This window comes from Pieris brassicae, chromosome 4 (genome assembly GCF_905147105.1).
Source record: "Pieris brassicae chromosome 4, ilPieBrab1.1, whole genome shotgun sequence".
In the NCBI taxonomy this organism is placed as follows: domain Eukaryota; kingdom Metazoa; phylum Arthropoda; class Insecta; order Lepidoptera; family Pieridae; genus Pieris; species Pieris brassicae.
Genome location: NC_059668.1, coordinates 71501 through 84797, shown reverse-complemented (window position 1 = coordinate 84797; position 13297 = coordinate 71501). Strand labels below are relative to the sequence as shown.

General features: G+C 36.7%; 3 protein-coding genes across 5 annotated transcripts in view; 1 reads left to right on the top strand and 2 right to left on the bottom strand.

Annotated features, from left to right (window-relative positions):
- Positions 1-1844, bottom strand: part of LOC123709028 (adenomatous polyposis coli protein-like) — a 29446-nt gene extending 27602 nt beyond the window's left edge. Inside the window, exons 1-3 of the mRNA XM_045660109.1 lie at positions 1721-1844; positions 1131-1201; positions 633-701 (exon numbers count right to left, since the gene is read on the bottom strand). The gene's annotated coding sequence lies outside the window, so the exon portion shown is untranslated. The remainder of the gene's footprint in view (positions 1-632; positions 702-1130; positions 1202-1720) is intronic.
- Positions 1845-2116: 272 nt separating this feature from the next.
- LOC123709029 (FAST kinase domain-containing protein 4) lies at positions 2117-7050 on the top strand. 3 transcript variants are annotated; one of them, XM_045660112.1, is made up of 11 exons: positions 2117-2255; positions 2463-2634; positions 3149-3333; positions 3670-3897; positions 4120-4292; positions 4417-4642; positions 4722-4872; positions 4967-5194; positions 5276-5342; positions 6219-6324; positions 6556-7050. In XM_045660112.1, the coding sequence occupies exons 2-11, from the start codon at positions 2466-2468 to the stop codon at positions 6661-6663; spliced, it is 1641 nt and encodes a 546-aa protein (XP_045516068.1). In that variant the 5' UTR covers positions 2117-2255; positions 2463-2465; the 3' UTR covers positions 6664-7050. The 3 variants fall into 3 exon arrangements, with proteins under 3 accessions (XP_045516068.1, XP_045516067.1, XP_045516069.1); XM_045660111.1 differs by having other exon boundaries at positions 2134-2336; XM_045660113.1 differs by lacking the exon at positions 2117-2255 and adding an exon at positions 2356-2374.
- LOC123709033 (carbonic anhydrase 2-like) lies at positions 6954-12513 on the bottom strand. The gene is made up of 9 exons (XM_045660118.1): positions 12463-12513; positions 11071-11118; positions 10764-10940; positions 10180-10306; positions 9777-9879; positions 9007-9119; positions 8158-8278; positions 7235-7407; positions 6954-7133 (listed from the first exon to the last, which is right to left on the bottom strand). The coding sequence occupies exons 1-9, from the start codon at positions 12494-12496 to the stop codon at positions 7103-7105; spliced, it is 927 nt and encodes a 308-aa protein (XP_045516074.1). The 5' UTR covers positions 12497-12513; the 3' UTR covers positions 6954-7102.
- Positions 12514-13297: the final 784 nt, after the last annotated feature.

The following is a 13297-nucleotide window of genomic DNA, read 5'->3' as shown; positions in this document are numbered from 1 at the left end:
ATTATAAATAGAAAAGACAATTAATATTATTTCTAATTAAAGTAATCGACGAATTTCCTTGTAGCTAAGCAAACAGAAACAACTTTACAAAATAATCAAAAGTGTATGTACGCCGAATTGTATCGATCGAAATGCAATTGGCGCACTGTAAGAGCACAAGGGGAATGAACGACTCTATAAATTCGACTAGACTCGAGGGATATAAAGGAAAAAATTGTTGGGGGTTAAAAAGTGAATTTCTAAATGTATAAGCCGAGTCACGAGCAACATATTTTTTTACTAAAATTTTGACTAGACATGTAATATGTATATAACAATGTGCCAACATTGCCTTTAAAACTACAGTATGACGTACTGTGTAAATAAGTATGGAACGGTTTAATACCACAACCATCATGCGGAAGGCAATAAGCAAAATACATATTTTCTTTCATTATAAGATTTTGCAAATATCCAAAAATGGATTAATTGTGATTAAACTTTTTTCTTGTTGCTATGTTTAAAATGAACCAGGTTTTGAACCAACTGCAATCTGAGTGCTGATTGTGTGGGCGCAAAAGATACTTGTGTTTTTGTGTGAACTATGTTCACATTTACAGAAATTTCATAGAATGAGATTAAAATTTACTTACCGCTTACAAATCCATGGCTGATCCATTTACAGTGCTTTTCTTAACCAAGTTTTCATGAATGTGGGCAACCTTGAACATAATTATGTTATTTGTAATATAATTCTTGTTTTTGTGGAGTTAATATTCCTTATGAGAAAAAATATACAAAAACTTATTTAAAAATAAAAACTTTAGAGAAATATTTATATTTGAGGCAAACAATTCTTTATAATATCAGAGCATTGTTCCTCAACTTTCATTGTTATATCATTTCTAAAGCTTGCATGCATATTTTTATGAAGTTTTGGGTTATATACAAAATGTATAGCATTACATTATTGAATGGAAAGAAAAAATAATCAATGTACTAACAATAAGATAAAGTAAAAGATAGAAAGTATAAAGTAACCAACAGTTAAACAGACAACATTTTTATTGGCTTAAAAGGAAATTTATTATATGTGTAACCTGTCCTTGTGTTAACAATATTGAATGGAAGTAAAAATGCCAGAACAGTACCTTGCAAAAGTTGGGAGGGGGCCCCAAGCACGGCAGACTCAGTGAGCCTCACCAGCGCTATCTGCCCCCACCTGTGAAAACAATATAATAAAATTTTTACAAAAATATGGATTATAACTTGAATTGCAAAATTAATTTAGAGTGAAATAGAGTTTTTCACAGAAGTACAAAAAAATTATAAATATAAAATTGAATATGAAGACGATTCTGCTCAGATTTTAAACATTTCCATAGATGATGAGAAATACTGTTGATAAAAAGCAGAAAGTTTTAACCAATATTATCTTATTGAGATTCCTTTTATGACTAGTAGGATAAGAAGCCGATTTAAAAAGAATTAGCAGGTAGACGAAAATTGTAAAAACAATGCGTAGTACACACTAGGATATTAAAAAAATCTTTATCTTTTTATCCCATTTATTTAGGTTCAAGGTGTTTATTAGGTTCATACTTCATACTACATGAAGATATAATAAAATCTGTGTAATAATGAAGGTTTTACCGAAATTGTTACAAAATACCAGAACTTGCTCAGTATAGTAGAAAAACGACATTAAATTGTAATGTCTTTATTATATATAAATCCTTACCATTAAATAATCCTCCTCTTTTCCGTATATTGATTTACCAATGAAACTCACTAACTATGGTATTCAGATAATATGAAATTATTACACTGCCATCCATTGCACTTGCAATCGAATTCAACGACAAGACAAGCGTATACACAAAGGCACCCTGTGGTCCATTGGCCACAGAGCACCATTGAGTTATAGACCACTACAAAGGATTTTGTGTGTGCTTTGTGTAAGGTTTCACGGGCTACCTATTGTAGAGGTAAACTATTAAATTTCTAATGATTTTAATAAAAAAAACAAATTTGATTGTTGAAGTGAAGTTCCTAAAATCCATATTGGTAATATACTGACATTAATTACAAACGAGTTAAATAGTCTATAGTTAGTTATTGATTGTCACCAGTTGATCCGCAGCCGTCATAGTATCAGAGTCAAATATACAATGAAAATGTCAAAATATTCACTTTTGATCAGTGAAAATTTTTAACTTTTGTAAATATTAAAAATAGTGAATTATTCTTATAAACATAAGATAAAATATAAAAAGGTTATTGTTATTTAATTTGTAATCTGGTTTTAGACACTTTAAAAATCTATTATAGTATTTGTGACCCTTCATAAACGTGATGTAAGAAGTCTAGTTTTTCGTGATTTTCAGTCTTATTAGTCAGTATATCACTTTTATAGTGATGAAATCATTTTGTATTTTATGAGTTTTTTGTGACATTTCAAACATGGTTTCTATAAATTACAGAGTATGTTGAAATTCGGAGCCTTAGTGTCGTGGAGGTTAGGAACCCGTTCAGCTATTCGAAACTTATCAGGCCCCGGCGCCACTGTAATTCAGTCTGAAAAATCTGATCATCTCAAGGATGTTACTGGCAAAGATGATGAATTTGAATTGGCAGACGAGAGAGCTAGAACAGGTATGTGCATGTAAACTATATATGAATAATTTTCTTGGTCTTCATTTTTTTAATACATTGAATAAAATCTTTGTAAATTCATCTGTCAAAGCCGTCTGTATTTAGCACAGTTTTAAATGCACTTAAAACGTGTCATTTTATTCTTGAAACAAATTAATCAACAAAGTACATAACAAAAAATGTAAACTAGTTTTTACAGACCATCATTTATCGATAACATTTAATACAAAGAGAGTTGTTAGCCTTAAAGGTTTCTTTACCAGGACATAAAATCTTAAATAAATACATACATAGATTATTCTTATAATCTTAGATTTGATACATTTTGGATTAGGGAAGTTTAAACATTTTGATATAATTTGTTCAAAATCTACTCTATTTAATTAAATATTTGCTTTCTGATATCGCTGACACATTTAACTTATTATGTAAGCTTAAACTAGAGAGGACTCTACATCCAATCTACTATTACTTGGAATCCCACTTACATACTAAATTATGCAACTATTTTTAGGCCTTGTAGCAGCTGCATTTGCTACATTAAACACACCAGAAAGTGAATTAAAAAAATCAAGTGTAAAGTCTGTTAGGCTTTCTCGATCTCAGCAGTTAGACACTCTAATAATAAAAGCGACAGACATAAATAGCCTTCTGTCAGTGGCTGAAAACCCAATAGTGTCAAGAAAACATGCTTTAAAGGTATTGTTCTTAATTAAGTCATAATTGTCATGAGATTTGTGTGTGTGTGTGTGTGTGTGCGTGAACTATGTGCCTCATTACCACTCACTAGTATGTTGGAAAACATTGTAACGAAACAGGCATAACTGTCACTCAAAAGTTGGTCAGGCTCAGAAGGTCTGATCTACTTTAAAGTAAAAAAATATCTTTTTTTTCTTTATTGTCTTTAAAATATTTTTATTAATTAAAATTAAACATATTACCCTAATGAGCCTTTTTATAATTCGGTTAATTAAAATAAAAAAGGAGTATTGGTAATTAGTGCAGTGTTTAAATTGAGGCAAAAATGATTTTCAGATGGTTTCAGTTCTATCCGAATGGTCAAGTACTAATCGGGTGAAATTATCAGATTTTGAAAAAGACCCACGATTTCTAAAGTTGTGTCGAATTCTGGCACGAACTCCAGCCAGCCATGCGATGACTTCACTGACCATGGCGGAAGATCTGAGTACGGTGTTAGGTATAACTGGAGACGACGAAGCGGCCAGACTTATTGGTAATTTGTCACTGTCACAAATGATTAAGGTAAATTTCTCGATAGTTAATCTTAATATATGTGGTAATGGGAAAACATGCGTTATAGAATATTCCTTGATTTGTAAATTGAAAGCACAAGAGCTATAAGTATTGATGGCTACCCACACGGTGTGGTCAATGGAGATTAATTTCACCAAAATGATTTTGGATGAAATAATCATTAAGATCCATCGTTACTGACCTTTAAATAATGCTATACAATATGTTTAGGTGATGAAAGCCCTTCAGCAAAAAGGTCGTCGAAGCACTCCATTACTGCGCGCTCTGTCCTACAATATCACCAAACAGCCAGACAACATCGATTTAAAGAAGTCGGCGGATTTACTGTTCTCTATGGTATCCTTAAATTTCCCTGACCCCGTATTATTGGACAGGATTTGCAGGTAATTTCCCGCTTTCATTGTCTGACCCAAATTGAATCGAATCTAAAGCGATTTTGTCGAATGCCTTTCTTGATTTATGACATAGATACTTAAAACATAGATAAAAAATAATGTACTTTTGCAGCGAAGTCATAAAGAATCTACCGACGAACGTAGAAAAACCGGCGGTGGTGAATTCAATATTGGTGTCGCTGGGGCTCCTCAAGTACAGACACGAGGAAGCCCTGACGGCCCTCGTGGACTGGATGCGGACCAATAGAGCCGTTTGTAGACCGAGCGACATCGCATCGGCCGTGGTGACTCTGGCCAACGTGAACTACGTTCCGCCTCACTCGGAGGGCTTCCTAGAGGTAAACGCTTCGATCGGGCCGTTCCGCTCCCGATTGTCTAACGTCTGGCGGGAGTCCTGTATCGAGATCTCTTCGGCAGGCCGCGCTCTCGCTCAAGGAAGACGAGATGACGAAGGCTCTCTCGTGGCTGGACCTCGTCTTCTCTCTGCTGGTCCTCGAGAGGGCCGAGATGCATCATCTCACTTCCGCGTTGAGGCCGGAGTTCATCGACAAACTGTTGTCTCTCGGAGGTGAGGATTTATGTAATATCGACGTGGACTAGAGAGGATTTTCCTCTATTTTGGAACTGGCTGCTAATGGCTAGTGGCTACAATGTGGTTGCAGAAATTTCGATTCCTTCCCGCCGCAAACTGATGGCGATAGACGCGTACGTGGCGGCGACGCGGCCGGACGCGCCCCGCCTCCCCGAAGACATAGCGGTGGGCGTGGCCATCGTGCACACGAGGGAGAAGGCGCTCTTCGTGCAGAGCGTCATGGACACGTTCAAGAGTCTGGTCTCGGCGGACACGTTTCTGAAGAGGGACCGCAACTCCGGCATGGGGTTCCTGTACGGTGAGGCGATCGCGTCTCTGACGCTCGACGACCCGGACCGAGAAGCTCTATTGTCGATCCATAACCGTGTTGTGATTCCAGACGCAGAGTTCGCGGTAGACTCCAACTGTCATCCGGTTCCCTTGCAGAAGGCCGTCAGCGATAACGAGTGAGTCCACGCACCTAGTCTTGCCACGAACACTGAAACCGTCACCCCTCCCTGGCTCCCCACCTAATCCCCCACCGAACCATCACTGCGGTCGGGTAGTGCCCACGTCGCACTGTCGACTGATTGGACGGGACCGGCCTGTCGACGGGAAGCTTCCTCGGAGCTTTGAGCATAAATACAATCATATTGTTTGTACAAATCTTCTCATCCGTAAACAAAATGTTTCCATAACTGTTCTGTGCCTTTGCGTGCCGCTTCAGTGGTTGGTCATCACTACATCACTTCAGGGTCACTAGAACGTCTCTTATAGGCTACAGTCCTGAGTCAATATACTATATATAATATATAATATAGAGTTAATATACGCGACATGGTTCTAGGTGATGTCTTCATGTCCCGAGGTAAAATCTTTTGCTTTCGGGCTGGATCGGCCAGATCTTTCTCCGTCACGAGCGGAGCAGGTCTCGATGTGCCTATGAATAGCCCGATACCCAAACATTTTACTAATTAACCGAGCGTATGGAGAGAGTTAAAAATTGCATCCGGCTCCATATCTACTTTGAGTTATGCATTTCCGAACCAATTCGACTTAGGGTCCTTCAAGAAAAGAGCGTACAAATTCTTAAAAGGCCGGCAACGCACTCACGAGCCCTCTGGCATTGAGAGTGTCCATGGGCGGCGGTATCACTTAACATCAGGTGAGCCTCCTGCCCGTTTGCCCCCTATTTTATAAAAAAAAAAAATATATAATATTGTTTACTATTAATTGTAACAGTATTTTTTTATTTATGGCCAGACTAAATACAATTGTCTAAGTGGCGATGAAAAACCACTGTGTTCGATTTAATGCTGAGAATTTTCTCTTCCGACCCGTAGCGTTCATCGGATAGCAGTTCTCGCGCTGGACTACCACGACATGACGCGAAGGGTCCCGGTGGAATTGGGCACCTTCAGGCTTTACACGCGCCTGTTGGAGCTCAAGGTGAGTCGTCCTCGAATAAATAGATTATTATGCATATCGAGGCGAGTGTAATTTGATTTAATATGAAGACCGTTAAAAAACGGGGCTCGGCGATCAGCCCGTGTCTGTCTCCGATGTGTCGATTCCGAGCACGAGAATTGTTTTGGTTTAAACCGCATTTTCTTATACAAATTGTGATGGTACAATTGACAAGGTATTTCGTCACGCTCAATCTGAAAGACGTTCTTCCAGGGGTTCAGAGTGCTCAAAGTCCCGTACACGGAATACAACCCGAAGGACAAATTGGTTTCGCGAGTGCAATACGTCAAGAAACAGTTGAAGGAGCTGATCGCTTCGTAGAGCCTGTGCGGACTTGGTTAATTTGTGTGGATGCGATATGTGAGAGTGAGAAAATAGTATTTCGACAAACAATGACCGAATTCCATCGGGATCGGTTCACGATTACGATTATTTATGTATTTCAGGAATTCCATGAATCAGTCGTGTGTCGTGAATTTATTTTATTTCACCTTAATCATTCTTGTGTAAATAACTTTGGGTCCATTTCAAATAATAGCGATCTATTTAATAAGATTCACAATCGTAATTTTGTCTTTTTACTTTAACCAACTTTGTTGATTAGGCACGTGTGATAATTGTACAGTGTATGAAAGGACAGAAATCGTACTAAGTATTTTGTATTTATTTGTTAATAACTTGTACGGTTACGTTAATAAATAGATTTTAACAAAACGTTGTTTTATTATCCTTAATTGTTGTGTCTATCAATCTGGTCGAATCATCTCGAATGCAAGCCTCTCGATACGAAACTGAAAAATCACAATACATATTATTAAAAATTACTTTAAAGTTTAAACCAATATTAAGTGTATCGGCTGAAACGATTTCAGGCGTTTGACCGGGTCAGTACCTCGTAATATTTCTAAAGAGATTCCGTATAACTTTAACAGCATCGCTAAACATTTGCACGGCGAGCGGCGTGGCGACCAATGCAGGTGGTGGTTGGAAAACCTGATGGTGAGATAGGCGCTGAAGACTTCTATAGTTGTGTCTTCCGACGCCTACGTTGCCGAAAACTCTATACTGGAATTCAGTAAAATACATATTTAGGTTCCAATTTCATGGAGTTTATATTATTTATACATTTATATATTACACATCTTCGGATCGTACGTCAAAGTTAAGCTGCTTGCTAAGGCCTATTATAATATAAATTAATATTTAACCGATCCTAACGCTTTAATGTAAAGTGGGAACAAACCGTGATCCATGTGGTATCAAATTATTTCGGTATAATTAGAATTATTATTATTTTCTTATGTAGCCAAGTTCACATTTCAAGGATCGTCATGCTCGCTTAAATGTCATTGCTTGTGGCAGCGTCCATGCGTCGGGTTGTCTCTCTTCCTAAGATATGGCTTGGGGCCGATGGCTGGCCATGCGTTATACTCGTATGTATTTGCGCTTTATTATAATAAATTAACTATTCATTACTTAAGATGTCATGTGGAACGTGGTGTAATGGTTGCAGCTCCTTACAGACATTGTGTAAAGTTTATTATTGCCAGTTCTTCTTCTTCAGTTCTACGCCCTTGATTTGACAACTGGCAGTAAATGTAAAATTAGAAGCATTAAATATATATTTATTTTTTGACGTTCATAAGTGTACATTGGGTTACCTATATGACTAAATGACTTTCTGTCTACGTACGCATCTAACACTTGCTCGCACGGTGATGAAAATCATGTTAACTGTCTCAAATGAAAACAAAAGACTCACATAGGATAGACCCACTGCATTATTATTATTATTTCGTAGGGAGTTATACATACCAAGTCGTCAGAAATATGAATAGGTTTATCATATATAATCCAAACGACGACTTCATTGCACTCTGGTGAGGTCAGTGAGCCCAAATACGAGTAATAAGAATCCTTGGCAGGGATCAGTTTTCTGAAAGTTTCATAATTTCCATACGTATTCTATGCATAACTATCAGGCACCTCGAGCGTGTGCAATATATATAATGAAGTTTGTTATTCAATATTTTATTACTTTGATATAATATAATATAACACTTTTACCGATAAATGTTGATGGAAGATAACATTCTTCCAAACACGTTCGATTATTAAGGCTTGGATTCGTATCTCGGCTGTGCGCCCATCGAGGTTCCCACATACTAAATTAACGGATAAACTGTGAAGAAACCGTATTAGGCCCAAAAAACAGCGATGGCGTGTATCTGGCACAGAAGGTTGACCACATCATCATAATCGAGGCGCAATCAGTCGCAGTGAGGTGTCTCTCTTGTGCTTGGGTTTGTTGACTTCGTACCTTCTGACTTTTGTTGCTTCATTAACGCCTGTTGAGGCACCTACGCGCATTCATTTCATATCTTATACTTAATACGCAGTTGAATGACCGACCGACACTTACATTGGTAACATATTTACAGCTACTTACGGTGACATCTAAGGTAAAATAAGGAGCGTTATTATTGGTTACATCCTACTTCCAAAAGAAATATGATACCTTTATAATTCTGAATAACTCGTATACGCGACAGTAAAGACAAATTATATCGTTGATAAACTAGATTTTGTAAATGACAAGTCTGAATAAAATCTGTGTAGAAGTATTTCCTTGAGAGCCTTGTTAATTAAAACAATAATCCTTACTCCAGATCCATAAGTACACCGCTGATGCGATTTGCAGTCTTCATCAATAAAGGAATATGATGCATCAGTTCCTCAGATGTGTCTGCCTCCTCAGAATTGAGCTCTGTCTTAACCTGTTTTAGTACAACTTATAAACACATGAACGACCTCTTTCGTGTTACGGGTAGCAGGTTAGAATAATTATATTTCTAATTGGTAAGTGAACACACACTGCGTCCGACGGTCCATGCTTTGATGGTCATATGCTGATCATATTAATGAAGCATTGCTATTTGTACGCGATTATTAATCCAAATAATGTCAGTTGCATTGTTAAATACCGTCAAACTTACGGAATATAATTTATATGTTAACTAAACAAATGAGAGTTTATTTTGAGCTTATTTTGAGAGTTGGTCGGACATATTAAAGCAGTTTATAATTATTATCTATGATAAGGCTAGAGATAATATATTAAAAACTGATAAATGAATTGTTCGATTGGATAGATAAGAGTGTAATGCATAAATAAATCAAAAAGTTTGATAACACTAATAACGCATTAATATTAATTATTTGTTACTGCCCAGAACCTGTTAGGTCCGGAAGCGTATTTGTTATGGAGGAAATAAATGCTTTGGGATCCACATTTATATCAATGACATATGGATATATAATATTACTTTACACGTATTGCGCTTTATCAATGAAATTGAAAATGAGACGGCTACTAATATAGCATTAAGTGACTGCAGACTTAGAAGAAACCAAAATAGATAAACTTTTCTCACATTGCAAAACACGGAGACTATAGCGAGTCCATCTCGTTTGTTGAGTGCCTCTGATACCTTTAGATCAGATCTGACGTGGACGAAATGAATCTCCATAGGAAACCTGTAACAGTTCAATATATTATAGGTTTATATCGTACCTACATGTCGATGATAGTTTAGAATACTTAATTTAGGTATTTATTGTTATTTAATTCTCAATAGTGATTTTGTATTTTTGCTCCGATCGCAGTCTGGAACATTATCAAAAATTAGAAAAAACATATTCATACTATCGTTTAAAATTTGGGTTAAATGCTATTCTAAAAAGGATTAAGTATCAACACCGTTACCGGCATTGTGTGTACACAGTCTAATAGAACTTTAATGAAATGACCTGAAATGAATATGTAATAATCCTTACTTGGCTCCATTGACAGCATGCTCGGACAGCCAGTGGAAGTGGAGCTGCTCCAGACGGTAGTCGTGTTTCAAAGGACCTCCAGTAAGAGTCGGGTGCATTGAATTGTCACCCTCGGTACTAAATTGAACTGAAATTGCGAATTACATCTCAAATATATTAAATAAAAATATACACTATATGTAATAATAACTATTGTTTGGCCTAGCCACATCTGAAAAATACCTATTATTCGTAAAGCGTTCTTGATTTCCTTAGAAGTTAGATGCTTATTTAAGCTGAAGACTTATCAGTCTGTGGTTATCTACCACGAGTCAATTTGGGCTTCGTGATTCAGTATAAAACTATCTGTTACCTATGTATTACTTTTCCTAATTAAAATATATTTGTCCGCAATTAAATTAGTTTATTAGATAATATGACGTGAAAAGTATACATTTCTATATTGATAAGAAATATCGATGTAGTTAATAAATTTTTACGATTATATATATAATTGTAATTAGTTGTCATTTGGTAAGAGCCAATTCAATAAAAAAAATCGTAATCTTAACTGATCTAACTTTGCTAAAGACATTTTCACTCACCGGTGTGCCCATTATTGATGCCTGTCAATAAAACAGCTTCATAGCCCTTGTATTTCAGTTTGCCGTATTTAATAAAAGTTTTTTCAAAGTCAATGATTACATTTTTGGACTGTATGTCGATAGGTGATTGCCGCTTGCCCCCAACTTTGCAAAAGCCTCCTGGCCATGAACTTTCATCTGTGGAATACAGTAGTATTCATCAGATGAAACATTACGAGCATTAGTTCGCGTTTGACGAATCAACTTGAGATTGTTTTTGCATTTTAAAATTTATTTAAATTATAACTATTTAATCTGACTTACATACCATTATAACTCCAAATTGGGCCAAATTTTATAACGGATCCAGCGAAATCTAAAAAAACATAAAATTAATTTTAATTATTAATAACTTTGCCGAATATACTTCGGCGTCGGGACGTGACAACCCTATCGCCCACTGGTGAAATAACCTCTGTTGGTTGCAAGGTTGCAAGTTTGCAGGTGCAATCTGTCAACCCCTTCCTAGTAGGAGTGCCATACTGTAGCCTAGTCTTCAGCCAAATTGGCAGGTACGACTGCGGGGCCAGTACCACTGTTTGACAGAAAACCGAAGTTAGCTGATGCAGTGGGTTCGCCCTTATAGTACTCGAGTTTCTTGCGATGAGTGAGGTTTAAGCGTTCTTGCACAGCAGCTTTGCGTCTTAATGAAGAATCCCGTGATGCGACTATTGTTGGTTTCGGTCCTGTAGCCGTTTCTACTGGAAGACCGCTTTAATACATCCGATCCCTAGAAAAGACGACCGCTCTGATCCGTCCAACTATCGCCCAGTAGCTATTAAGTGTCCTTGTTCTCCAAAATAATGAAAATCATTGTTAAGAGCCAGCACCTGAGGTATCTAGAGGGCCACCAGCTGGTGTCTTTCTAGTTTCTTGTATACCTTACACATACAAGGGCAGATGCAATTGGGTTCAAGGGGGAGGTGCTGGAGGTAAGTTTGTGGACACAGGAAAAGATTTAGTTCGGGTGTGGCACTTCTCTCAAAGCATTATACAACTGGATTTCCAGCTGTCTTGTTGGTTGAAGCATCAAGGTCGTCATCGATCGTAATCGTCGTAACGCTCCCACAAGGTCAATCAATAATTAATATGTTTGATAAAATTAGCAGCATTTATTGCTATGCGGACGACAGCACAGGGAATACTGTGTACACTGGCGGTACAGGTATTTCTCGGCCAGTTTCCATCAGCCAGTACCGGAATAAACTGCTACGTGGAGTCGCAATCGGATGGGGGGTCGACTAAATCTAGTCCAATTAAGCCCTAAACACAACTTTGCGCGAACAATTCAGGCGAAACTATAATGACTTCCTGATGACAATAGTCTCGCAATAGTCTCCGTGTTTTGCAATGAAGGAAAGGGTCGATTATATATAAAAGTTTATCAATTTCATTATCCACTATATCTATCATATGAGAGGCGATGGAAAAAACTGGTGGAAACAGATAGCGCGCTCCAGCTCCTTTCGATCATCATGCTCAGATATGCCTCGAAGAGAGAGAGTACAGGATGCCTGTCGTCTTCACTTAACACAAATAGAGGACCTTACACAGATGTATAATAGATACATTGATGATGTACACTGTTTGTTAAAACTGAAAGCATGCCCGAACTGGGCTGAACACACACTCACGATGCTTTTATAAAAATATTACTTACCCGTACAAAAGACAAATAGGATAAAGTAAATCATGTTAGTTGGTGCACTGAGATCACATCTGCCGACAATGGTTGAATGAGGCGAGAATTCGTGATGTAAACATTGTTTATTAAATAACGAATGCTTTGTTTTTGTATGTTTTAATATTGAAATTTGATCTTAAAATACATCATAATATTTTAGTTTTGATTGTCCGAGGAAATATTCTTCAGGTTGTTGTTGTCCATTTTTGCCCTTAATATGCAATTTAATAAATACAATTTAGTGGAATTGATACAAATTTGTAACTTGTATTAGTTTAATAGAACTTTTCACTGGTAAATCATACATTTTTTTGCTATTTTATATTTATAATATCTACTACCTACTTGTTTTTTTTAATATTATGTAATCGGTAGGTGTTTTTTGTTTAGTATGTATTATCAACGTGTTAACTTTTAAACAAACGGTTAGATTTTATTTAGAGTGCAATTTAAAGATCTAAAGTAATTCAACCAAACCATGCTTGCTATGTTGTTAGTTATAAAATGTATAGTACATGAATATATTTTTTAAATGATTTTTATGTAGGATAATCGTCATGGTTGTTATTGTGTCGTGCTATCGAATTAGTAGTAACTGTTAACATAGAATAATTATGTGATTCATAAAAAAAGTTAATTGTAACTTATGTGGATGTGTACAGGATGTCACGTGGAGCATCTTACTAAACGTCTTGTAAAAGAATACTTGGCGATTAAAAAGAGTGATAATTGGTTGGTGATTTTACTGGCAACTTCTCGTCTACTATCTGACTTGATTTAAGAATACAGTGCATCTAAACTTTTTAAACGT